Consider the following 27,905-nt stretch of genomic DNA (forward strand, 5'->3'; position numbering starts at 1 on the left):
TGCTCTGGTTTGCCAGAAGCGGCTTTGTCATGCTGGCCACGTGACCTGGAAGCTATACGCTGGCTCCCTCGGCCAATAATGCGAGATGAGCGCGCAACCCCAGAGTCGGTCACGACTGGACCTAAGGGTCAGGGGTCCCTTTACCTTTACATCCTAGGTCTTTAATGGTAGGTTGATCTGCAAATACTAGCAGGTGGCTATCTATCCTACCCTCTGTGGGCCATTTTGACAGGTAGGTTAGTTAGGATGGGTTAGACATACTCCTGAATAATCAGCTCTGTGTCGTCATTGGCAATCTTTGCCTGTGTTAGAGCAGCACCTGCCTTTACAGTACATTTCAGTGCCTGCAAACTAGTTACGAAGGACACCTCCAAATGGCTTCTTCTGAAAGAGCCACTCTACTGACAGAAGCCAAGATGATTTTGCCTTGTTGCAATAGTGCAACATTGCTGCTCCGTACAAAACCATAGCTTAGGATCAGGGCTTGCTGATCAGAAGGTCAGCGGTTCGAATCCCTGTGACGGGGCGAGCTCCCATTGCTCGGTCCCAGCTTCTGCCAACCTAGCAGTTCGAAAGCACGTCAAAATGCAAGTAGATAAATAGGAACCGCTACAGCGGGAATAAAGTATCTGAAGGAATTTTTTTATTTTACTTCGATCCAGACCAACACGGCTACCTACCTGTAACCATAGCTTAGGATGTTCCAGTGCTGAAACTGTTCCAGCACCAGGTCTTCTCCTATCCCCTTCTTGCACTGTAGAGCAACGGACCTGGATGAAAAACTAGCTTTGCTTTGCTTTTGCAGTCCAGTGCCTTAGGAGTGAATCAGCTTCCACCGAATTGTTTTGATATGGAATATCTGTTTCTATGATGGGGCTCAGCACATGATTTCCACCAGAAAGGAAACCGCAGGTGACAGCTCAGACTGCAGAAAAGAGAATGAGGAACTTCTAAAATGGAACAGCAAGTTCCTAATCTTCCAGTGGCTTCTGATGCCGAAAAAAGAGAGAATAGGAAACCGCCACAACTTGTGAACTTTGTCTGTGGTTTTATTTGGCACACAGGAAACACCTTCCCTCCCTCCTTTAAGGCACATTTATTACAATAGCTGCAATAACCCAGAAAACTATTAACACAGCAGTTCAGATTTCATGACCTTTATCCACTGTTGCTCAAGGATTCCCTTGTTTACTGCCTGACTTTTCCTAACTATAGCTTGCCCAAGATAAAAACAGTGGCAAACCGTGGTTAGCATCAAGCCTTTGAACCATGGCTTGAAGCAACTTTGCAAACTATGGTTTGGAGGCAAGGCGCTGTTCAGCCCTGGCGTCCACATCTCAATAGGGGGCTCACTGCCAATATTGAAATAATAGTACTTTCACACTTGCTATATGGTATAATAGTTTTAATTGAATCATGTTATACAAAATGCTCGATATTCTTATTTGCAGTGCCCCTGAAGAAGAGGCATATTTTCAAATGTGTTAGGCCAATAAAACCTTCAGATTTCACCCCTCCCATTTCTCCCTGTTATGGTTGCTTTCTCTCCTTTTGTTTCTCTACTGGCAAAACACCAGCCAATTAGTGGCAGGAAACAAGTACAGAGTCAGACCATTGGTCTAACTAGCTCAGTATTGACTAGAAGCAGTTCTCCAGGATTTTTTTTTTTTTTTAAGACTGGGGTCTCTCCCGGGCCCTACCTGGAAATGCCAGGGATTGAACCTGGGAACCTGTGGTCTTCCAGATACTGGATTCCAACTCTCACCAGCCCCATTCTGCACAGGAGGCAGAATACTTGAGTGCCTTCTGGCTGCTGCAGTTCTTGCCTAGGATATTGGTCTGATCCACCAAGAAGACACTTCCAATGCCATTAAACAAGCATGCATATTCAGGAGCGCTTAACACAGATTAGTTTTGCCTTACCTGTCCAGTGATCTGGAGTATGCGCTCTCAGTTTGCAAATTAAAAACCCACCAGTCAACCATGGGGATTCCAGCAAGGTGACACAGACTATGCAAGTATGGTTAGCCCACATCTCTTCTGCTACCTGTAATCGGACACTCCCATTGCATATAATTAATACAAACATGCTATCCCCAAACATCCACCTCTCCCATTGCTTGCTTTGTCCTCTCAAGTTACGGTAGGTCTTCTTGATTCAATATCATCTAATTAAAAATCACCAAAGCCTCTTTTCCCAGGAGCCATTCTGTTCCCGAAAGTAGTCTGGGTCTTCAATATGTCTCTTTTTCATATGAACTGGCCCCCAGGTGAGTGCTCAGTCTCCATAATAAAGTTGGTGCCATCCAGCGCTAAAGTCCTGTGAATGTAACTTGCGTATAATATTGCACCGTTGCACACAATAAAGTTTTCTTCCTATTCCTTACAAGTGACACTGTATAGCATTGTTTAAAAAACCACACTGTGATTATATATATATATATACACACGCACATATGTTGGTGGTATCGGCTCATATTGCTCCAGCCAGTGGACCTGCAGTTGGCCACCACAGATCACAGCCCTCATTTGTTCCATCAAGGTCACACCCCTTTCCAAACAAACAGGATATTCTGCTCACTTCTGACTGGCATACGAAGAGAATTCCGAGACTTGCTGATCTGGGTGAAGTTATTTGCGACTTAAAATGGATGAAGAGCTCCATCAACAGCTTTGTTTTCCTTCTGAGCTGTTTATCTTCCTTGGGAAGTCGAGGCACCACTACGGACAGGAAGATGCACGAGGCTTAGCCTGTCACACGTCGCAGGTGGACTTGGCGCTTTGTCCGTCATTTCTGGTCAAGTAATAGGCCCGGTTGGCTTCTGGGTAGGAGACTTTGGAGAGAGGAAGTTTGTAGATGGCATCGTTGGTGGTAGTTAAGAGCAGGAAAGTGAGCGAAGATAAACAGAACGGCCATGTTCCCAAAGGCATTCCGAACTGAAGGAGAAGAGGGGTTCAGAAATGGGGATCAGTCATTGCTTCTGTATCCCAGATTCCTAAGTGTGTAAACTTGGTACTCATTGCACCTAGAAGAGACTAACCCAGTCTCCCATTTCCTTTTTGGACCTTTATGCAGAACCCCATGGGCTGTAACACCCCCAACTTGTTTTGCTCCTTATTTGTTCAGTCCATCTGCCCACTTCCGCTTGTTGCTTTGTCAAACACAACCTTCCTCCAACATGGTACTTGGAGGAACTCGAACTCCTGTGTTCAGGGAAGATGGAAGCTACTGTCCGATCACAACTGAGGCTGGGAAAGGCCGTTGCAGGATCTGGCCAAATGAAGAGTTCTGTAGAACTCTACAGCTTTCTCAGTAGTTCGTGACATTTGGTTTGGTCCCCCCCCCCAAAATATATTAGCCAATGGCAGATTTTGGAAATACTTATCATGGGTGCTTTTTTATGCATCTTAGATTGGTTTGTTCATTTGCTCTGGCTTTGAACAGGCAACAGGTATTCAAAGAGAAAAGGCAACATGATAAAGTAAGCAACAGAGGATTTTCTCCATGGCATCTCTTTACTATTCTGTGGTCTCTTCTCATTTCATTTCATCTAATTTCATTTCAGGGGTTTCCTTGGTTGTCAGGAGAAACCCCAAAATGAAACAGTGGGGTTATGCAGGTGGCAGGGAACAATGTATGCCATCAGGCATAATATTTGTTTGCCTGTATCTGTTTTAAAAGGTGTATTGATTTTGAATTTTAATGATGACGACCTTATGTATGTGTGTTCTGGACAGTGGATTCCAATTTTATTCGTATACTGGCTGTAAAACCTTTTGATCCAACGGTTTACACATTTTCTAAATAATGAATAATTGCAAGAAGACAGGAGTGCTGTAGAATAGCAACTTTACTTTTTTTATCCCCCCTTTAAATCTCCCAGAGTCAGGAGCCAAGACCAACAAGCTCCTTTTTGTGTGCCTCCATTTTTTTTTAAAAAAAAAGGGAGGGGGGGAATGCAGCCACCTCCCTGCTATTTACCCTCCCAGCACTCTTAAGGGGATGGTGACCTTATCACTAAGAAAGCGACTCTGAACACTTAATGATGAATTCAACCCCTTAAAGCCTGCAAAACTCACCACGGAAAACATATGGCCCAGTGCTCCTCCTGAGTAGGCAGTAAACAGGGCTGGAAAAAAAGAGGCAAGAGGGGGGAGACAAAGGAGAAGCAAATTAGACTAATATATATGGCAAATTCTGAAATGGAGCAGGGCAGGGAGTTTGCGGGGAGAACGGCTTCCTTTGTTTTTAAGGGGAAAGGGTTCACAATGCTATGAGAAAATTGGGCTTGGTTTTCACAGCCCAACTCCCACCAGGGTTTGCTCATCGGCCAGAGAAAACAAATGGAAGCAACCAAAGGAGAAAGACTGTTGATCTTTATTGCATGCCTGTTGCAACAAAGTCTCCCCCACCCCCTGTTTGCAAGGAGGGTGATGCCGAGGAGCCCAGAACATATTTTAAAACCCTTGGATAGTGACTGCCCCTGTAACAGAAAGACTGCCCCCCCCCCAAATGTCACAGGTACATCACAAAATGGGATGTGCATGTAAATTGGATCATGCTCAGAGCTCCCGTTTCTCCAAAATATTTACGAGTCTGTAAGTCAAGATGCCTGACAACATCTGATGATTGCCCTACCTGGCCTGTCTGAGACAATTTTTGAATGGGTGAATATCTTGACTGCAGCATTCATTGTCAAGGCCCTGTGCTATTCATACAAAGATTTCTGCTCTCTTGACAGGTTAGCTAGGCCATTTAACTCATAGCTGCCAAGTCTCCCACTGAAAAATGCGGGATCAGCAGCGGCGCGGCACCGGAAGTCGCTTCCACGCATGTCCAGACATGCGTAGAAGTGACTTCCGGTGCCGCTCCGCCCAATTTCCGGTGCCCAGACATGGGCAGACCCCCCCCCATCGCCAGCCCCCCAGTGGCCGCGGAGCTGGCAGGGGAAGGGGAAGGCTGCAGGAAGTGGCGTCTCAAAGGGGCGCGGGGGGAGGAGAAACGGCCACGCCACCCTCTGCGGTTAGCGGGAAACAGCCAGTGGGCCTCCTGCCATCGCCGCCCCCCATGGCAGAGCACCAGTGAAAGCGGGAACGGCCTCTGAGCCCGCCATATCTCAAGGGGAGCAGGCAGCGGCCGCAGGGTTTCCCACCGCCACCGCCGTCACCCCTCCGGGGGGCCGCAAAACTGCCCTGTTAGAAAAGGGGGAGACCAGAAGAGTCTCTCACCACAGCCGCCACCCTCGAGCGGCACCCAAAATGGAGCCTCACTGGCATGTAGGAAATCCGGGGGATTTCCGGGATTTTTTAAAATCCGGGGGTTTCCCGCGAAAAACGGGAGACTTGGCAGCTATGATTTAACTTGTCAAACCAGTTTGTGGACATTTCCTGCTATGTGACTTGAGGGGGTCTCTGAGGTTGACTAGGGGCTAAACATGAATGCTGCATTGCTCTTCTTGAGACATGTGCTTTATGCACTTACGTATGTGCATTTGTGCAATTATGAATGCACATTTTATTTATGCCCCCATTGAATTCTTATAACAAAGACTCTGACAACATAAAGAAGCTGAGTGCAGACCACTGGCCCATCTACCTCAGAACTGTCTACATGTGTAAAAACGCATTTTTCAAAAATCAAAAGAAAGGACGGGCACAGCTGAGTCTGGCCTAGTGATTCCGCCATGAGTCAAATGGAACTTTTGAATGCTGCTCTGATTTTGTTCCTTATCTCACACTCACTAGGGAGGGACCCTTGGCCAATGGCAGAGCAAAGGATGCTCTGTGTGCAGGAAGTGTTGGGTATGAGCAACCTTGCATGCATTCCTCCGGTCAGTAGAGGGCAGGGTTGAGACTAACAGCTAGTGAGGGGAAAATATACTCTATGGTTCTTTCTCTCTCCTGCATGATGGAGCCATGGAAAATGAGCTCCCACCATGTAGGAATCCAAAGCCATTTTTGTAAATGTGAAGAAAGTGTAAGGAAAGAACTTATATTTCTATTCCAATGGGAACCCCTCTATTTCCCCTTTTAAAAACTTAAGTAATGCTAATGATGTGAGAATGAGACAGAATGGGTGGCAGAGGAAATGGGTAGACCCAGCTTCCAAGCTTTAAATTCTGCTATAAACTAAGTTAATGTATATTTTTTTAAAACCCAAGAGAAATTCCCGCGTTCAATCCCTGGCATCTTCAGGGAGCGAGTGATGGGAAATGAGCTCTCTCTGCTTGAGACTCTGGAGAGATGCTACCAATCAGAGGAGGCAATACTGGGCAACAGGGACAAATGCTTTGACAGTTTCCTATGGGTTGTGCGAGCATAATAGGGATGAAACTGGGCACCTACCACAAGCAAGTGCAAGAAGGAAGGTCTGCCAGGTGAGGGCGTAGAACATGCCCCCGATTGCGATGCAGGAGAGGCAGCTGTTGTAATTCCACAAGCCGGCGTAAATATTGTTAAAAGGTGTGGCTAGGCTCAGGGCTGCAAAGAAGACAGGTGAAAAGAAGACATGTCACTCCTGGGCTGAAGGCAGGGCGAGGCACCTTTGGCCCTCCAGATGTTGCTGAACTAAAATTTGGCCCATCCGATGGGATGATGGGAGATAGTGTCCTGCTCCCTCTGGAGGGCCAAGTGTTTTCCCGCCTTGATACCCATGAAACAATAGTGAACTGGGTGATTAGGTCCACACAATCTCTAGAAACCTTCTACCCTAGGATCTCAAGAGGGAATTTGACATGCAAGGATATCCATTGCCAAGCCCCCGCCCCCCATTTCACCAAGAGGCAAGTTCTTCCCTCTTTAGACCCTAAGCATGGTTCGTTGGTTTTATCTGGCAAGCCAGCCAGATACTAACATCTCAGTTGTAACCCCAGTTTGGCTGGATATCTATAGGATGGAGTACTTAGGATAATGGTTTAAGCCAGTGCTGGCTGCCTAGGGCATTCTCATACCTGCAGGCACCCCGACTGCCGAGCCAATCACAGCATGGGTGAAGATGAGTGGGGAGGAAATGAACAGAGCCACCATGATAATGCCTCCGGTCCAAGGGTTATCACAGCCGTACACTTGCCCAACTCCCACTGGGACAGACTGCAAAATCTGTGGGAAAAGATATATCAGGTTTCAAGGTTGTATGATCATGGTCTTCCATACTAATGCCCCCATATTAATAAGGACCCAGAATCCAGTCTCCCATCATACTCTAAAATGATTCAGGGAATTTATGACAGCATAGGATAGTGATAAAATATACCATTTCTGGTATATATTCTCAGCCGTCAATAGTTTTAAAATCTGGGTGTGTTCGATTCCTGGATTACGTCATCAAGGAACATGTATCTATGCTTGCAGAGTGCAAGCTTTATTTAGGGCACTCTGTGTGTGTGTGTGTGTGTGTAGGTGGGTCCCATAGGGATCTGGTTGGCCATTGTGAGAAATAAATGCTGGACTAGATGGGTCCTTGGCCTGATCCAGCAGGCTCTTCTTACATTCTCATTTACGAGTCTCTTACTGGGGCTCTCAGAAACCAGGCTCTGGCATCGTAAAGTCCCTCTGGACTGGTGTTTTCTTGCACGTGCATTCTGCAACATGATACTGGCGCAATAGTAGTGTATGGGTGATGGGTTTATTCTGCTTGTTATTCTGCTTGTTTCTGTGATGTTTTTTCTCATGCTACCACATTATTGCTCTCCTTAGGGCAGGCATAGGCGAATTCGACCCTCCAGATGTTTTGGGACTACAACTCCCATCATATCACTAGCAAACAGGACCAGTGGTCAGCGATGATGGGAATGGTAGTCTCAAAACATCTGGAGGGCCGAGTTTGCCTATGCCTGCCATAGGGACTATAGCTCAACAAAAGTGTGTGTGTGTGGGGGGGGGGGAACCAAACCAGAATATTTGCGATAGGTCAGTCTGTAGAGCATGAGACTCTTAATCTCAGGGTTGTGAGTTCAATCAAAAGTTTCCTGTGTTGAAGTGGGTTGGGACTAGATGATCCTTCGCGGTCCCCTCCAGCTCTACAAATCTGTGATTCTATGAAAAAGGTTATGAGGTTTCAGCAGGACACTACAGGAGATGCTCTGATTGAAAGTGAAGCAGTTTGACCACACCAGAACTTTTGCAGACATGAAGAGTATTGAAAGGGCGTGGCATGTGACCGACCTATTAGCATTATAAACACAAATCACCATGAATGAATGATAACCAATGCTCTGTTTCCACAGCTAGCTTGGAATATCCAACACTGTTGCTCAAGGGTGCCATCCAGACTACCTTGCTACCTGAGGAACCCAGACATACTGGCTTCCCCTTGTCAGCCCATCACCTCTCCTCGGTGATGGACACTGTGGCTTCCAGCTGTTGCTGATCTTCAGCCCCCGTCACTCTGGGGTTGATGGGAGTTGGTGTCCAGCAACATCTGGAGCAGAGTTGTCCCAAGATGTTTTGGCACCTGAGGCAGATCACAAAATGGTATCAGGAACAAAGGGGAAAAGAAGTGATCTGCCACCCCGGTGGATCCTGCCGCCTGAGGGGGCCATGCCACCTTGCCTCATTGGTGGGCCGGCCCTCTGGAGGGTCCCAAGTTCCCCATCTCTGTGGTGAGGATTTTGCAAGGACATTCCATTCATTAAATCCCTCCTTCTCCTGAAAGGAATTTCATCCACCTGCACGGAGTGGATAGCTAGCCATCAACATGGAGCTCCCATCTTAAGACGTGACACTATCTGCTAAGGGGAGGGGAGGGACACCATTACTGCTCCCCCTCCAGTTGAATGAAGTTTGCTTCTGTTCCAGGGACATATAAACTGGGCTTTTGTGAGCTGAACTCTCAACCCCTGAGCTGGTATGCGCCCTTCCTTCCTTTCAAACAAGCAGCTAATGTCAGGCAGAGAATGTTATGAATCTGAACTGTGATGAGCCGGCCGCTGAAACAAAGGCCTCCTTTGAAATTAAATTAAATGCCCAACGCAGGAGTCTGCTTCAGCTTGACAGCAGAAAACTCATTATTGCTTTGGCTAAGTCATAGGGGAGCGTTTCACTAAATGACGCTGCTGGCACACGCTTTTTGAAGTCTCTCGCGGAGATAAGAATAAGAAAAAATTTCTAATAACCTGTTAATCTCACATAATACGTCTCCCCTCCATGGAAGCTGGAGGTGACTGGTCTCAATGCCAAAAACCCATTTGCCAACGGAGGCCCCAAGCTGTACTTTTCCACTGTGTTTGCGGGACACAGCGCTGCTCACGTCAACAGAGTCTTGACGGTTTTCAGGAATGCGGCTCACGAACGTACAATTCTGTGCATATCCCAAATATTTCTTTATAGCTAACTGAGCGAGCGATTGAGGGGCCGGGTGTGTGGCCCTGAATCAATATGATCTTGAATCTAACTTTCAGGTTAGAAGAGATAATGATGGGGAGTGATGGGCGTATGAAGAACACCGTTAGGACAATTGGGGTTAAAATCCAGAGGATCATTTGAAGAAAAAACACAAAAGAAAGACATTCTCCTTCCCTCCCTCCAACGTACTTTTTGGTGGAGAAAATTCTTCTCTATGCTTTGAGCGCGAGAGAAATTTGATTCTCTTACTTTCACTGATGCTGTGTGAGTTATTCACTTATTTGTTTTTTTAAAAAATGTTTCTATTACGGTAAATATTTTCTTGGTTACAAAAACACATAAGGCACCTCTGCTTTCAATTCATAGAGTTTTCTACAGATCATTCATATTTGATGTGAGACGCTAATGTTATAGACCAGGGGTGGCCAACTCCCAAGAGACTGCGATCTACTCGCAGAGTTAAAAACTGGCAGTGATCTACCCCCTTTTTGGGGTTCAGGTCAAAGTTGTTGAGTTTTTTCAGGGAGGAGGTAAAATGTTGAGCTATTTTTAGGGGAGCCACAGTTGTGCAGCTTCTTTGGGGGGAGCCAATGATCTACCAGTGATCTACCGCAGACGTCCAGTGTTCTACTGGTAGATCACGATCTACCTGTTGGACATGACTGTTATATACCATATAAAGTTGGGGGAGAAGAGAAGTGGGGAGGGAGAAGGAGGGCAGCAAACTTTTATTCTTCTACATAGTGTACACATGGGTCGGCCCTATCTCTATTCATTCATTCGTTTTTGTTGGCGGAGAGAGAGATTGGCGCACAGGGTTGGTTGCCTATAGTTGACTGCAGTGGGTTTTGTTTGTGTGTGAGAGAGAATTGTTGGGTCAATTTAGCCATATTGATGCATATGCTGTCGGTGGATTCCTGTTGTTGTCTTGTTGCGCTGCGTATGTAACAAAGGGGAGCCACACCGGGGTGAAAATGTCCTCTTTTATTTGTCCCCATCCTAGTTACAGTTTGTTGGTTTATTTTTCTAGAAGGGCTGTTTCCCATATGGTTTGGTACCAGTGGTGCATGCTTACTCCTGACAGGTCCCTCCAGTGTCTGGATACTCTTTGTGTAATTATTCAACGGGCGACCAACTGAAGCTAAAGTGGTTATAGCTAAGGCCATCCACTAGGTTGTCTGCTGAGCTTGGATCTGTTCTCAGGAAGCCTGGCGCTGCCCCTTTTCCACCTGATCATGTTGGGCTGTTTATTTGCCCTCGTGCCAACAAGAGACCAAAGTCTCCGAGATGTTTGGAAGTTGGAAAGATCACCTGGATGCCATAACGTGTCGATTGGGCCCAATTAGGCAGTGAGGGGAGTTAGTTCGCGGCGCATATAAAAGTCGATTGCCACAATAAAATCATATGCACAACTTTACCAGCCGGGTGTTTTTCCTATGGACCTGGGGTTGTCACGTAAACCAAACCCACAAACAGCCGCTTTGTGGGTTAGGGGGCAAAGGAAACTGCTTAAAATCAGCGCAAGGTTTGCCGCCACTACTTCCAGTTGGCTTTCATGACCCGTGCCAGATTAAACCCTGTGGAGGCCCCAAGTCAGTTGAAATATCAGGGCCCCGCCTCACATTGAACTAAGAAGGCTAGATCACATGAATAATATTTTGATCCATTGTCGCAGCCCCCCCCCCCAAATGTGGGGCCCACAGATCAGTGCCTACTCTGCCTATTTGGGAATTCAGCACTGTTTGTGGCTTGCCAAGGCAAATCTGGTGTTGGGCATTGTACACAGACAACTGCTCACACACAGCACCCACAAATGGAGGAGTGGGGGAGGGGAGCCTGCTTGGGATGTATTTGGTCTTTTTATGTTGTAAACCACCCCATGTTCTTCGGATGAAGGGTGGTATATAAATTTATAATAATAATAATAATAATAATTAATAATGATGATGATGATGATGATGATGATGATAATGATTATATTTCAGCCACCACATGGGTGGGTGAACAGGAACATTTAAAAAAGCTACTGAAATATTAAGAGCGGGGGGGGGGGGGAAGTAGATGGACACCACCAGGGAGGGGATTGCAGAAGCACGGGGCCACTACCAAGAAGCACCATTTAGGCAACACGCCGCAATATCACCACCCTGAGAGCCATTGGGCCTGAGGCGGTTGATACTGGGGGAGGCAATCTTTTTACATACTTGGGCCCCAGTATAGAAGCACTGTGAAACCACAAGCCAGGATGAAACCCCGAGTCATGTAATCAACATATTAAAAACTGTATTCGTTATTTGATGCTTATTTATATACATGCATGCACCCAATTAGGGCCAATGAGGAAGGCATGAAAGGTGAAATGTGTTTGGGTGAAATTTTTACCTCCAGTACAATTGTTACACATTGATTATTTATTGTGTCATGATGCTTTCTTAAAAGACTATCCATTACCTGCTAATCAGTTTCATCCACATTTTTTTAAAATATTTAAAAAAATAGAGAATGATTTTCACTGGATTCATTGCCCAGAGTCCGTGACTCAAGGCATGATCCAAGCTTGATGTTTTGCAATTGTCTTGCCCCATTGTGCTCAGCCCAGTATAGAAGCAACCAGAATGTAAAGGGTAATAAATGCAGGAATCGGGCCCTGCAATCCTTTGTCTGAAAGTGGTTTGTTTCCATCCCCTGTTCCCTCATTCAGAGGGCCACCCTCCCCACCAGTATGAATTCCCTTGGCTGAGGGATGCGAGCATTTGAAACGGCCCTTACCAAAGATGCTTCGGCCTCCCACCACGTTATGTTGGGCACCGAGGTCACGGGTTGAATGAGCGTCGAGGGGAAGAAGGGGTTGTGGTGGCCAGTGGCGGCCACGAACATGCTCAGAGCCAGGTTGAAGGGCAGCGTGAAAACCGGCAGGTCCCACTTGCTGAAGATCGAGGCTAAGGCACTCGTGAAAAGAGGACTAGAAGAGAAGAACAAAAGAGCGACACTGTACACAGAGACGAAACACAACAGAGCTAAGGGGGGCACAGTCTTGCATTAAAACGTGTTTCTGCTAACTTATATGTATAGATGCAGAGTTAGTAATATTGGGTGGGAGTCATCTAAGAGGTCCTGCCAGCGGTGATTTGCACTTGCACAACAGGATGTCCCATGCAATTTTTTGCATGCATGTTTTTGCAAAGCAGTTTCCACGAATGTAATGCATTTTTAATGTTACTTTCAGTATTACAGTGGTACCTTGGTTTTCAAACTTAATCCGTTCGGGGAGTCTGTTCGACTCCTGGAACTTTTCGAAAACCAAAGCGTAGCTTCTGATTGGCTGCAGGAGCTTCCTGCACTCAAGCAGAAGCCACATTGGACGTTCAGCTTCTGAAAAACGTTCGCAAACCAGAACACTTAACTTCTGGGTTGCGGCGTTTGGGAGCCGATTTGTTTGAGAACCAAGGTGTTTGAGAACCAAAAGTTCTGGTTAAGAACTTAATTCGTTCTGGAGGTCCGTTCTTAACCTGAAACTGTTGTTAACCTGAAGCTCCACTTTAGCTAACGGGGCCTCCTGCTGCCATGGTGCAATTTCTGTTTTCATCCTGAAGCAAAGTTCTTAACCCGAGGTACTATTTCTGGCTTAGCAGACTCTGTAACCTGAAGCATCTGTAACCTAAAGTATCTGTAACCCGAGGTACCACTGTATATGCATTTTAAAGCACGTTTTAGTGTAGTATATGGATTTGCACCGGGCCCATTGGCAGACCAACTCTTGCCTTGCAAAGGTGTCTGCAAACGTGACATGAAGGCTGACAACATCAACCCAGCCACGGGAGAATCTCTTGCAGATGACCGCAGTGCTTGGAGACAAGCAGTCAAGTCGTGCATCCATAGCTGTGACCAGAGGAGGAACAGAGAGACGAAATGCCATGGTGCACCTGCAGCAACACCACTGGACTCCTTCATTTGCCCCAGCTGCAACAAAACAGGTCTCTCCCATCTCAGTCTCTACAGCCACAGCAGGCGCTGCAACTCTCCAACAGTTTTACACTTTTTATGAATGGATTCCAAACGGTGTTGCATTTATTCATATACTATCTGCGTCTAAAAGAGTGGGCTTTTGCAGGGACAGTGGCAGGGAAGAAAAATGTGCTTGCACACAGACTGGAAAAGCACAAACGGGTGGCTAGAAAGTGAGGAGGAAATTTGGTGGGGATGAGCCCTTTGTCAAACCTCTCCACAAACTGACCAGAATGTGTGCTCAGCAGAGAGCCAGTGTGCTCCCCTTTTTGGAAACAGATTGGAATGCATGCTCAGTAACTGGGTTTTTTTTGTTTTAGTTTTTTGCAAGTGACCCCAGACCTCAGAGCCCAAGGGAGAAGTTTTATCACTTTGGCATTTTTGTTTTGTTTTGTATTGGCATTACTGGTTCGTATTTCTCAAAGTGATACACAATACACAAACTCCACAAAACCGGAAATAGTGTCCCGGTTTGAGAACTTTATTTCGGTCTAAGAATGGAATCTGAATGGTGGAAAGGCACCAGCGGCAGGAGGCCTCATTAGGGAAAGCGTGCATCAGTTTAAGAACGGACTTCCGGAACGGATTAAGTTTGTAAACCGAGGCACCACTGTAGTTAGACAAGACCTGTAAAACCCAGACTCAATTACCGACTTAGGATGAAACCACATAATACATTAGCTCTGCATGTGTGCCTTTAGGTGAAGGATTTTGTTTGGGTTTTTTTTTAAGAAACCCACACCAAATATCAACACGAGTGCATTGTCATCTGTGGTTTATGCAAAAACCTATTGCAAGCTTAATTAATGGTATAACAAAAGTTATACCATTGGCTTTCTGGGTCATAGAAGGAGCCGGTTCTTTTTGGCATCCCTCTGTCTCGAGAGATAATGGAGTGTGCCTCTGGGGGTGAAGTCAAACCGCTGGAGGATAGCAGCAATTGCTGGGATTGCAAAGACTGGTAATTCATAACTGCTACCTCCTGCATTGTTGATGACAAGACCCCCTTCTCAGCCTCACTGATGTGGACCAAAAGAAAGCAGAGTAATATGTTTGGCGCCACTTTGGCTGCTGGAGTTGAGGAAGGAGGCATGCAAGGAGCCACCTGACAGTCTTAGGGTTTGTCACTATGGATTTGTGAAGGGTTTATTCCTTAGTATTTTCTTCTCCCAAAGATGTCCTGAAAGGCCAGATATTAGGAGGTGGGGAGAATCTGGATTGGGACCCTAATGTGGGGGTAGCTTCTATGGTTCCAGGGAAGGAAGGAAGGAAGGAAGGAAGGAAGGAAGGAAGGAAGGAAGGAAGGAAGGAAGACCAATTCCCCCCCACCAACATGCTGCCAATCCAGATACAGTGGTACCTCGAGTTACAAACGGTTACAAACGAGTTACAAACGGTTCAGGTTACAAACTCCGCTAACCTGGAAGAGTTACCTCGAGTTGAGAACCTTGCTCCAGGATGAGAACAGAAATTGTGTGCTGGTAGCGCAGCAGCAGCAAGAGGCCCCATTAGCGAAAGCACGCCTCTAGTTAAGAACAGTTTCAGGTTAAGAACGGACCTCCGGAACGAATTAAGTTCGTAACTAGAGGTACCACTGTATTGGATTCCAGCACCCATCACACAATATCTGAATCCAATCCAGATACTGGATTCCAGCACCCATCAGCTGCAGCCAACATGCTCCATGCTTCGGGCTGAAAGGAGTTGTAGTCCAGCTATATCTGGAGGGCACCAGGTTGGCTACCCTTGTTGTAGAATATAAATGCACCTTATGACCCGACGGTGAGAGGGGAACAAAGTGGAAAAGCATACACACACAAAAATGCACACTTGGAACTCAAAATACTTACCACGTCATGGACATGAGAGCAACAGGAAGCAAAAGCCACCAGTAATATTCACCCTTGTCCGAAAACACAGCCATGAGCATCCCTACCAGCACGCCATTGTAGCCGTAGAGTCCTGCAGCAATGGCTGACCTGCGTGAGGAGCAAAAGAGGTCGGAAATGCTCACAACTGTATCCTTGTCCACAGTCGCTGCTGAAGCTGAGAGTCTGAGGAGCAGTCTTGATGACTGCAGAAGATCTTTGCCTCTGCCCCAGGCTGTGACCAAGAGTGATAACGGACAGTGACTGCCCTTGCCTAATAGTTGAGGGTCTCTGTGGGTTGCTGGCAAGGAAGGGATGATCCCTGACCACACCCCCTCTTCCGAGGTGACCCCCCCTCAGGGGCCCTGCTTTGCACTCCACGTGTTTTTGCCTGGTTGGAAAATGCCCCTCAACTCTGATAATGCCTCTTCCTTGAGTACATGAAGAGCAAAGAGGGATGCGTGAGGGTTTGTAGAAACTAGCCAACTGCACACACAGGAAATTTACACCCGCTGCTCGGTCCAGTTTTGCCTCTGCTCCTGCTCACCACAGGCATGTGGCCCCCAGAAGATTGCCCAGAATGGAATGTGGCCCTCGGGCTGAAAAAGTTCCCCTTTCCCTGAAGTCTACAAATCTTATTGTCCATGTAGCACATCCTATGCACCATGCTGTTCCTGATTGGCTGGGGCCATCCATGTGACTAATCCAGGAAGCTGAAGTGACTGAGACGGGGCTGGTGTGGGTAGGAATATGGCAGTAAACAGGGTTGGGATAAAAGTACTTTTCCCCCATGAATGTTTTTGTAAACATTTCTACACCAATGGAATGCTTCCTCCAACTTGTAAATCAAAAGTGGGGGAATATTTAGTGGATCCCTATAGATCAGGCATCCCCAAACTTCGGCCCTCCAGATGTTTTGGGACTACAATTCCCATCTTCCCTGACCACTGGTCCTGTTAGCTAGGGATCATGGGAGTTGTAGGCCAAAACATCTGGAGGCCCGCAGTTTGGGGATGCCTGGTATAGATGATCACAGAGTATTTTCAGATTAGATTGCTCTCACTTATTATTCCCCTCTGCTAAACAGTATAATTCTGCTCACAGAACTTTCTGTGTCCAAAATGTCATGCTCATGTATTGCAGAACATAGGATATTTGTGGAGCTGCCAATAAGCCCAGTAGCCTAATAATAATAATAATAATAATAATAATAATAATAATAATAATAAATTTAAATTTCTATATCGCCCTTCATCCGAGGATCACAGGACTGTTTACAACACAAAAACACAAAAATGCACACCATAATGACAAATAAAAACAACAACACTCCCAGTTTAAAAGGCCACAGATTATTTAATTGGCCAAAGGCTTGGGAGAAGAGGAATGCTTTTGCCTGGTGCCTAAATATATGTATGTATAAGCATGTATAAGAGAAGGGATTTGAGGCATGAAAGAATAATTCAAGGGCAAACCTACCTCTCCTGGCACAGGATCAGTGCTGTTAATGTTGAGACAATGACTCCAATGCAACATGTCAGTGTGATCCAAGGGCTCTGGACGAGGAATCCGGCTATCATGATCAGACCACTGAGTGGGTTGCTGACAAACATCACCTGAGAGACGCCACGCAGGACCCAGTCGACAAACTGAAACACCAGAGGCTTATCTGAAAGAGAATGTCCCCATTGGAGCCCCTAAGTGCCAAAAAGATGGTGGCTGAAAACACGACTAAAGGCTCACACACAAGATGATGAGGGAGGGGTCCAAAGGGAGAGGCAGAAGATAAGAAGAACCTTTGCTGGATCAGGCCAATGGCCCATCTAGTCCAGCCTCTTGTTCTCACAGTGGCCAGCCAGATGCATCTCAAACATGGCCCTAGCACAAGAACACCCTCAGACCCTAAAAGTTTTCCTATTTTCCAGGGACAGCCCCAGATTTACAGAAGCCATCCCAGTTTCTGATTTGATCCCGGAATGTCCCATTTTCCCTTAGGATGTCCCTATTTTAATCAGAGAAATGTTGGAGGGTATGGAGTTATCCAACCTCCCAAGTCAAGGAGATAACTAACTATACAACCTTTGGAAGGCATCAGAAGGCAGCCCTGTATAGGGAAGTTGTTTATGTTTAATGTTTTATTATGTTTTTGTATATGTTGGAAGCTGCCCAGAAATGTTGGAGGGTATGCACCCTCCCCTCTTGCAGTTTCCAACAACTGGAAGCATGGCTGCCTCCGACCGTGGAGGCAGAGGCGAGCCACTGATAGCCTTATGTTCCATAAATTTGTCCAATCCTCTTTCAAAGCCACCCAAGGCACATGACACAGTAACTTTGCTGATGCTTAAAAAGGGCTGGGCCTGGATAAGTGACCACCTGGGAATGCTGTGTACACTGCCTTGACCATCTCTGGACATAGCTGCCATGTCTCCCGTATTCCCCGGGAAACCCCCGTTTTTCCAGCTGTTCCCAGCCGAATAAACTGATTTTTTTCCGTTTCCCCCCGGTTTATTCTGGCGCAGCGGCCATTTTGGAACTGGGCGGAGCATGCTCAGAAGCGACTTTTGATGCTGCTCTGCCCAGTTCCAAAATGGCTGCAGCGCGACTTCTGGCGTGACGGCCATTTTGGAACAGGGCAGAGCAGCATCAAAAGTCGCTTCTGAGCATGCTCCACCCAGCTCCAAAATGGCGGCAGCGCTACTTCCGGTCTGCTACTTCCGGTCCAGTCCCTTATTTCTCAGGCAGGGACTTGGCAGGTATGTCTCTGGAGGAAAAGCAAAAAACCGCACACTTTCAACCAAGATCAATGTGCACTGGCCATGATCCTCTGCTGAGCAAAAGGGCTGCATTGCACAGCCCTCGTGGAAGAGCTGTAGCTCGGCAGAAGCACATCTGCTGTGTATGCAGAAGGTCCCAGATTCATTCCCCATCCTATCCATGGGGGTCAGGAGAGAACGCGGCCTGAAATCTTGGAGAGCAACTGCCGCCAGTCATTGTAAAAAGGTAAAGGTAAAGGACCCCTGGACGGTTAAGTCCAGTCAAAGGCGACTATGGGGTTGCAGCGCTCATCTCGCTTTCAGGCTGAGGGAGCCAGCGTTTGTCCACAGACAGCTTTGTGGGTAATGGGGCCAGCAGGACTAAACCGCTTCTGGCGCAATGGAACACCGTGACGGAAACCAGAGCGCACGGAAATGCCGTTTATCTTCCCGCCACAGCGGCATCTATTTATCTACTCGCATTGGTGTGCTTTCGAACTGCTAGGTTGGCAGGAGCTGGGACAGAGCAACGGGAGCTCACCCCGTCGCGGGGATTCAAGCCGCCAACCTTCTGATCGGCAAGCCCAAGAGGCTCAGTGGTTTAGACCACAGCGCCACCCGCAATGCTGAGATAGATGAACCCACAGTTTGATCTAGGTTCTGCAGGACATTTTATTAGGTGCACTCACTGGATCCTGAATACTTAGCAAGCATTGGACGAGTATTTAAACATTCACTGACCATGCATTGTCAAAATGCACATAGAGGCAGATTTTGGGGCGCAAATTGTCACATCTTAGCTCACTCCAGTAGGTCTTTGTTACCGTTGTTTGAAAGTTTAAGATCTGGGACAGTTTCCAACGCGCATATTCCCAGCAGCATCTGGTAGGGCCCTTACCACTGACAGAGTTGTAAAATATGACACACGTTTATTATTGTTTGTAAAAATAAAATAAAATAAACCACACTGTTTTGCAGTTGGGGAGCTGACTGAGTAGCTCGTGAACTGCTGACAGAGTTCATGCCGGAGATTAAAAAAAACCCTAGCTTATTTATGTTGCTTACATCTAAGATGGCAGATGGCGTGAGTGTATCCCTGCCAGCTTGTGCTGGGATTGCGACACACCCGTTCCATGTGTATACCTTAAAACTTTGTGTTGGAATTTGGGCAAGATAAACCGATGGTCTGGGAGCAGGGTGGCGGAGTGGATCTCAAACAAAGGAAATTCAGGGATAAACATATCGTGATATGTGCATGGGGTAAAAGAGAGGACAGCACCAGACCTAGCAGGATAGGCTCCAGGATTTTGGGAGGCCCTCAGTGAGGAGTGACCAGGGATGTTTTGAACCTGAGTCTCCTGGCTGCTGAGCTCTGCTGCCTTACTTCCTGTTCCCACCCAATTCTTCCTCTGCAGAACTAGTGGACTGAGCTTCATGCTTTGATGGCACCACCTAGGCTGCAACACTGGACTAGAATGGACCATTGGTCTAATCCAGCAGGCATCTTCCACATTATGTTCTTCTTGGACTTGGGAAACGTGTCCTGAGCCGCAGTGTTGAGAGATAATGAAAGTTGTAGTCCATCATCACCTGGACGACAACAGGCTGCCCAGGATTGTGCTGTTGGTACAGGAGAAGCTTTGAAGATGAGCAGGCACTCAAGCAAAGGTCTCCAGGTCCAAAAGCAATGTTGCATCATTCTGGTTCTCATCGATGCATCATCTGCTATGTGCTTACCTTTCAGCCAGTCTCCCAACGCCTTCATGTCCCCCGTGATGTAGCTCAGGGCTCTGCAGATTTTCCCCATCTGGGGTTGCATTTTGCTAGACTTTTCTCCAGTGTCTTCCATTTCCATTGCGTTGTTCAGACCCTGCTGGGAACAAAAGCGACAATACACAGGACTTCACACTGTGATCATTACTATCTCCCAAGTTGATGTGCTCCTCCTGTCAAGAGTCCAGGTTCCCAGCTTGATAACACAGTAAGCGTAGCTAATTAAAAAGGAGGATTTATTGCAAAAACAAAAACAAAAACCAGATAGCTCCGGATGACTCTAACAAAGCCTCTGGCATCATTACTCAAGATGACCCTTCTAAAAAGTCCTTCCAGGATCTACAGAAGATATTGAACTTACGACTTTTATGTCTCTTGTTTTGCTCCCAGTCTAACAACCCTCCCATTCGCCTGCTTTTGGGACTGATTGGCTTAGCTCCAATCTCTTCCTGTTCTGACAAACTATCTCCTTGCCTGTTCGCGCCTAACTGATCTTCCAGAGAGCTTTGCCTGTGTTCCAGCCCGCTCTCAGTTGCTCCCTTGGCAAGCAGCATTCCAGTGCCCATGGGAGTTGCACTGGGCACTGTTCAGTCTGCTGCAGATCTAACTCTCCTTGTTCTGCAGCAGGCTGTAGAGTTTCACTAGGAGCTGGCTCATTCCTGACACCTCTGTTTCCATGTTAGGACTAGAAGCAATTCAGAGAAAAGCTGGCCGGGGAGAAGCAGCTGGTCCAAAGGTACTCCAGTGAAATCCACAGGGACAGCCAACATCATGCCCTCCCAAGTCCCATCAGCCTCAGCCAGCAAGGCCAATGACCAGCAATGACAGGAGTCGTGGTCCAACTAATTCTGCCAGAACATGAAAAACAAAAGGGGTTCAGGAATAATCAGATCCACCCACTAGGCCTTCCACCAAGCTGACATCTGAACCTGATGCTGTAGATGCCGGCCATGTTCAAAGTATGCCTACCTGGCCTTGCAGCCTCTCCAGTAGTGGCATGCTTTGAGAGGGGTCGTGGGCATAAGCTGGGCAGCGCTGGCTCTTAAATTCAGAGTCATAAGGCTTGTGTCCATCTGGGGATGTGTTTGTTGGGACTAGAATGGCGGAGTGCCCGGAAATGTCGGCGAGAGAACATCCATCCATCTCTCCCTAGCATGGCATGTGTGATAAAGGGCAGGGAGAAGGAAGTCAGTAAATGAACCCATTCTCTGCCTTGGCAAGAAGTTTATTGTTTTATAGGCGCCTGGTCGGGTGCCCTCATTCTGCCCTTGTTAGATTACATCTCTCATGACTACTGTGCTGGCCTTTGTTGAATGAGATGCACAATGCAGGTGGAATGTCATCTTTTGTTGGTATCGCTTCCGCAAGTGCTTATCACCTGGAGGTTTTGCATTTGCAACACAACTGCTGAAAGGCTCTGTGCTGTAGTGGATGGTGGGACAACAATGCTTACTTGACTTCCTGGCAGCAGAGTCCCTGCTGCTTATTGGGAGGGAGAGTGGAAGGAGCAAAGTAGCAGGAAGGTCAGCGCTGTGCAATTGCGCTGGCAGAGTGTTCTTGCTGGTGCGTTTCCACAGCATCAGTGTCACCACCACCTAGACCCTCTCACTTCCCTCTGGTAAGCAGCAGCAACTCCACTGCCAGAAGGTTAGGTAAGTACTGTCATCCTACCCCACCATCCACTACTGTTTCTCCTGAATTTTTGCTATTTGCCATCAATTAATGAGAATACAAATTGCATTCAAAAATTATCAAAGGGATGGTGAAAATTCGACAAAATTCTCATCCAGGTTTTTGGTTGTGCTTACCTTCCTTTTGAGGTGACCAAAGGGTGCTTGTGAGTATAATAATAATAATAATAATAATAATAATAATAATAATAATAATATTTTCTTATTTATACCTTGCCCATCTGACTGGGTTTCCCCAGACACTCTGGGTGGCTCCCAACAGAATTAAAACACAATGAAACATCAGACATTAAAAACAGGGCTGCCTTCAGATATCTTCTAAAAGCCAGATACAGTGGTACCTTGGGTTACAAGCGCTTCGGGTTACAAACGCTTCGGGTTACAAACTCTGCTAACCCAGAAGTAGTACCTTGGGTTGAGAACTTTGCCCCAGGATGAGAACGGAAATCGCGCGGCGGCAGTGCAGCAACGGGAGGCCCCATTAGTGAAAGCGCGCCTCAGGTTAAGAACGTTTTTGGGTTAAGAACGGACCTCCGGAACAAAATAAGTTCGTAACCCGAAGTACCACTGTAGTTGTTTATTTCCTTGACATCGGATGGGAGGGCGTTCCACAGGGCGGGTGTCACTACCGAGAAGGCCCTCTGCCTGGTTCCCTGTAACCCCACTTCTCACAGGGAGGGAACCACCAGAAGGCCCTCAGAGCTGGACCTCAGTGTCCAGGCTGAATGATGGGGGTGGAGACGCTCCTTCAGGTATAATGGGCTGAGGCTGTTTAGGGCTTTAAAGGTCAGCACCAACACTTTGAATCTTTCCTTCCTTTTCTACAAATTATCTCGCCAGTGGTTTGCACTCTGCAGCCTTCCTGGGTGCCCACAGATCAATCAAAGGCTTGAGTAAGATATCAAAAGGTCACTCCTTCCAAGGGGCTTATTCAAACCAGGAAGTATAGACAGTCGGGGAGGCTGCAGAATGCTAGAGAAATGTTTAATAGGAAATAAAGAGAGATACAGGGACCCAGGTGGCGCTGTGGGTTAAACCACTGAGCCTAGGGCTTGCTGATCAGAAGGTCAGCAGTTTGAATCCCTGTGACGGGGTGAGCTCCCGTTGCTCGGTCCCAGCTCCTGCAGTTCGAAAGCATGTCAAAATGCAAGTAGATAAATAGGAACCGCTACAGCGGGAAGGTAAACTGCGTTTCCGTGTGCCGCTCTGGTTCGCCAGAAGTGGCTTTGTCATGCTGGACACATGACCTGGAAGCTATACGCCGGCTCCCTCGGCCAATAATGTGAGATGAGCACCGCAACCCCAGAGTCGGTCACGACTGGACCTAATGGTCAGGGGTCCCTTTACCTTTACCTTAAAGAGAGATACACAGACCTCGCCTCTCAACAAGAAAACAAGCTCATAACTGCATGCTAAAGAAATTCTGAAGTGCCATCAGAATGAGACAGAAAAAGGGAAGACTTTTACTCTGAGGGGAAAACTCTGGAGAAATCAGAGGACAGATTTCAGCATAGCACTAACTGTACTTATCTACTACAAAAGGAAGAGGGAGCAGTAAATGATGGGACCACCACTATTCCTCCACTGAAATACCTGGCACTATACTTTACTGTACCACTTAAGTTGGAAACAATCATAGCACAATCCTATACTACTACTCAAAAGTCCTGGTTTTTTTTTTTTACTCAAAAGTCCTGCTGAGTTTAATGGGCCTCATTCTCAGAGAACTGGGTACAGGACGCCAGCCTTAATTTGCTTCTCCTCTCAGTGGTAGGTTGAAACAAGTTGGACCTACAACAAAATGTTCCACAGCATTAATGCCTTCCTACTGGAGTGCTTGTGTTCTTGGCTGCAGCTAACCAGAATATTTTATGCTGCTCCAGTTTTTCATGCTGCTGTAGTCTTGATTTCTGAAAGCAATGGTTTGGGGCTTACGTGTTCCCAAGTAGCACCCACTTTGCTTTGGAAGCTCTTATCCTTCATCATTGTCATCATTCATTACCTGCGTGGGTTTACTGCTTTACTCAGCACCATCGGCAACACGAGTAGGGAAGAAGTGGCTTTCAAGACGTTGCTGAACTTCAGCTCCCAGCAGCGCTGGCCATTGATCATGCTGGCAGAGGCTGATGGGAATGGAAGTCCAAAAACATCTGGAGAGGGTCATGGGTTAGCCATCCCTGATATGAGAGAGAGAGAGAGAGAGAGAGAGAGAGAGAGAGAGAGAGAGAGAGATATGGCCCTAATGCACACAATAGGGATCAGAAAAAGTTGTGAGTGATTTGAGTTGGAAATAGCTTGTGGTCTATCAGTTCATCATGTTTCTGCAAGATATGATATGGCGGGGAGAAGAGGATGGAGTAGAAACAGGGCAAGGAGAACTTTTAAATGGCTTCCCCCAAATTCCCCACTCTGAAGGGTATCAAAAGTGGGGTGACCATTCTCTGGAGGAAAGGGAGAAGAAATTATCCAGCCATTTCTTGGAGGCAGGCCCCCATAAGTGTTGGGAGCAGCCTAGCTCCCCGCCAGCACCAGCCCAGCAACCACAAGCTCCTGTGTTGCAACCTGGCCGCCATTTTGCATCCTCCATAAGGCTCAAGCCCTAGTGGTTGCATCAGGGAACTGCAGGTAGAAATGGCAGGCAACACACAAAAACTGGTTGAAAATATTCAGGGAGCAGAAGGCAAAATGGCCATCTTTGTTCACAGGGGGATGAAGGAATAGGATTCTCACAAACGTTCTTGGGGAAAAATGCCTTCACAGAAAACCCAGCACTTTTCTTTCTGTTCGCTGAAAAGCAGGAATATTCAGAGGGAAACCCAGCATGTGCAGAGTGCCTTTCCCCCAAGCCTTGAACAAAAAACTAGTAACCACTTGCAGAGTCGAGACAGAGGACTGAGAACGTGCTTTTGGAAAGAACGTGGTGTTCAGATCGTGCTTTGCAGTTTACATAGGTATTCTTTGCTGCTAAGGTTAGGAGTACATTTTCACCTGGGTAAGGGAAGTGTGAGTTTTCTTTCTTTCTTTGCCTGCGATGTGTGTTGACTTACTCAGTGGTGCTGTTTGGTTTACCCAAGAGCAAAGTTTACATTTGTTCACTCCTCTTTTCTCTTTTTGGCATGCTGGTATTTTGAACTGTGCCCCCCCTCCCACCGAGGCTCTCAGGTCCCCTCACCCCCTTAAGTGCCCACAGGACTGAAATGTTGGAAAGGCTCCAGTGGGAAGAAAGGGGTTACTGCAGTACAGAGCTGTAGCAACTCTCTAGAAGCCTGTAGCTTTATTATTGCACTGGTTCTGACAGATTGACAAAAAGCAATAATAATAATGATTCACATGCAGTTGTAAAGATATGGCGAAATAATATTATGCAGGAGGAAAGTCCTTGCTACTTCTCAGATCACAGGCCTGATTCTGACAAGATCTCCTTGGTTTGAGCACAGAATTGTAAATAGAACCCAGTCCCCTCGATGCAAGGCAGAATCACCCCAGATTATCTCACTCATCAGGCCACACAGTTACCGGTAGCAGTCACAAGCAGCAGTTGTGAGTTACCAGCCTCTGCAGCCACAACAGGTGCTGTGATTCTCCAGTGGTTTGACTTCACCCCCAGAGGTGCACTCCATTGTCTCTCGAGTCAGACGGATGCCAACAACTGGGCGGTGGGGGGACTGAAGTACAATCTGAAGGCGGGAGTGCAATATTCAACAGTGTTCCCCTTGACTTATTGGGCTAGCAACCCCCTATTCCATTTTATTATATTATTTTATTTTATTTACAGCCTGCTTTTCAGACACACAGCAATGTAAAATCTCAAGGCTTAAAAACAACAACACGGAACAAGAGGCAAATGGAGGGGTGCCGATTTCTTCTCCCAGAAGGCTGCTCTGAATTGCAGTGTAACATCAATCCTGGACTACTAAAAACATTGTCAAGAAGCTGTCTCTCTCTCTCTCTCTCTCTCTCTCTCTCTCTCTCTCTCTCTCTCTCTGTGTGTGTGTGTGTGTGTGTGTTGTTGTTGTTTCATTTTGTGTTCCAACCCTCAAAATTCACCTTGAGCCCCAAACAACAATCGGAAAATGCCTGCTTTGCTTCCCGAGTCTGAAATTTCATTTCCTAGTGAGATGGTTAATGACAGTTGGGTTTTATAACCCATTATCTAGGGTTGTGGAGAAGTGACAACCAAGTTTGGTAATATAGGGCCAGCCGTACTATTAGGCAGACTGAGGAAGCTGATTTTGGGTGTTATGAAAGGGCCACAAATTCATTACGATCAGTGTTTGCATTGCCAGTGAGAGACGCGCTTGTGGGATCTTCTGCCTCAGCTGCCAAAATAACTTAGCCGGGGTTCATATTCTGCATCCTGGTTTGTGGGGGCTGGAGGTGGGCAAGACCATCAATTGCTGCACTTGATGCAGAAAAATGTCTTGCGCTCACCCTGGTTCGAGTCAAGCTGCTGAACCTATTATCTATCAAGAATGCCGATTTCTGGGAAGCAGATCTCAGAACTAGCTCTGTACGAATTACGTTCCTCGTGGATTTGCCGCTTTTAATCTTCTAGTAGGGAGCTGCTTAAGTAGCTAGATGCCCAGAGGGCACAAACCAACACCAGTCTGCTGAGATCCATTAAACATCTATCCCACTAGCCCAAGAAATTTGACAATTGGTTCCACACCTCTTGACAAGTCAATAATCCATTTCTGCTACTAGGATGAACTCTCCCCAATTTTGTCAGCACGAATGTCTTCGGAACAAGCAAACTGCCCATCGGTAAGGATTAAGCATGAATAAAAAGCACAAGGCTTCCGGAGACTCGTCTTAATTTCAAAGCACTTGCTGTCTGTCCCTGCCTCTTATCTCTTCCTGCTGGTTGTACTTTTGTCGGGGACGCTTTTAACAGACAGCAAGAAGCCAGATAAGCAAGATGCGCAGAGCAAGCCAGAACATGTTTACTCAGAAATAGATCCCACTAAGTTCAATGGGGGTTTACTCCCAAGTCAGTGTGCCTAAGGATTGCAGTCACGGTCAGTCTGATGGTGGGACGCTGTAAAGCAACAAAAACACCTGCCACAAGTGGTTGCTGTAGAATTAGGATTGGTTTACAGTGCAAGCCTATATGCATATCATTGGAATTAAGTTTTATGCAGAGTAGACCCATTGAAATGGTTGTTGTTTAGTTGTGTCCAACTCTTCGTGACCCCATGGACCATAGCACGCCAGGCACTCCTGTCTTCCACTGCCTCCCGCAGTTTGGTCAAACTCATGTCCAACCATCTTGTCCTCTGTCATCCCCTTCTCCTAGTGCCCTCAATCTTTCCCAACATCAGGGTCTTTTCCAGGGAAATTTGTGGAGCTAACTTCATTATGTTCATTCAATTCAACGAGTGCTCTGAGTAAAGTTTGCAACCAATTGAGTTTAATGGGCCTAGGCAAGGATGTGAGAATCTTTCCGTTCTGGTTTCTCATTTTTCCAGACTTGCATTCAAGTTCTCCACATTTCCATGACAATTCGTATTTTTTTTTTTAAAAAAAATTGTCATGAAAATACATTAGTATTTCTCTTAATTTTTTTCAGGCTATTCCCCTTAAAGTACACATTTGCACAAAGCAATTTCCACATATGCAATGCATTATGGTGTGCTATTTTCATTAATCGATGCCTGATTAGGCAGACCTTGCCCTAGCACATGTGTCTGGGTAAGCGCTGCATTGCAAAATTCAGAGAAGGGCAGATCTCGAAGGACAGCTCCGTTTTGGTTCGCATCTTGTTTCGAAAAAATGCAAAGCATATTGAATTTCACCACAATCCCTACTGTCAAGTAAGTGGGCATATAGGGTTGCAGCCTGAGCCTGCGCTGGCGCATCTTAACTCATGTGTCCCACTGAATCACTGCCTAACGGTGTACATTCTTAGGAGTTGCACAGTTGCATTCTACAGTAGTTCGCTTTATTTCCTTCTGGATTGTTTTTTATTTTTTAAAGAAAGCCTTTTCCAGGAAGGTGTGATAAGCAGTAGAATCAGATACTTCAGAGAGCCCCAAGCCAGGAAAGTGCATTGTTAGGATGCTGAAATGCAAAAAAGAAAAGAAAAGAAAAGAAAGGGGGGAGGATTACAACTGCCAACTTACACCTGTTGAAATCCCCCCTTTGGAATCCGACTGCTAAAAAGCGCAAGCATCTTATCCTCTTCCGCATCTGAGCATGCCAGGCACCCTAGCATTTCCACACTGCCTTAAACAAGCAAAGAAGTCATCTCTTCTTACCTTGAGCAGCCGCCTAGCCAGGAAGCCTCCTTCTCTGCCAAGTTTTATCGCTTTGCAGAGAGCGTGCAGAGACAGCGATAGTGGGAAGCTGCCTGTATTGCATCGCTTTATATAGCCCACAGCAACTCCAAGCATACCATAAGTCATCCTGGCAGCCGTTCTCCTCCCATTCCACACATACACCTGGCTCTCTCCCAGGTGGTCTTAGGAGGAGAG

At 46.7% G+C, this 27,905-nt stretch overlaps 1 protein-coding gene across 4 annotated transcripts; it reads right to left on the reverse strand.

The window, feature by feature from the left end:
* Positions 1–1,614: 1,614 nt before the first annotated feature.
* LOC118077245 (urea transporter 1) lies at positions 1,615–27,905 on the reverse strand. 4 transcript variants are annotated; one of them, XM_035100769.2, is made up of 10 exons: positions 27,690–27,905; positions 20,711–20,890; positions 19,706–19,838; positions 16,695–16,884; positions 15,198–15,326; positions 12,112–12,304; positions 6,951–7,098; positions 6,346–6,480; positions 4,081–4,130; positions 1,615–2,937 (listed from the first exon to the last, which is right to left on the reverse strand). In XM_035100769.2, the coding sequence occupies exons 1-10, from the start codon at positions 27,834–27,836 to the stop codon at positions 2,755–2,757; spliced, it is 1,488 nt and encodes a 495-aa protein (XP_034956660.2). In that variant the 5' UTR covers positions 27,837–27,905; the 3' UTR covers positions 1,615–2,754. The 4 variants fall into 4 exon arrangements, with proteins under 4 accessions (XP_034956660.2, XP_034956659.2, XP_034956663.2 ...); XM_035100768.2 differs by having other exon boundaries at positions 19,706–19,841; XM_035100772.2 differs by lacking the exon at positions 20,711–20,890 and having other exon boundaries at positions 27,690–27,901.

The sequence above is a fragment of the Zootoca vivipara genome, chromosome 11, assembly GCF_963506605.1.
Source record: "Zootoca vivipara chromosome 11, rZooViv1.1, whole genome shotgun sequence".
NCBI classification, from domain to species: Eukaryota; Metazoa; Chordata; class Lepidosauria; order Squamata; family Lacertidae; genus Zootoca; species Zootoca vivipara.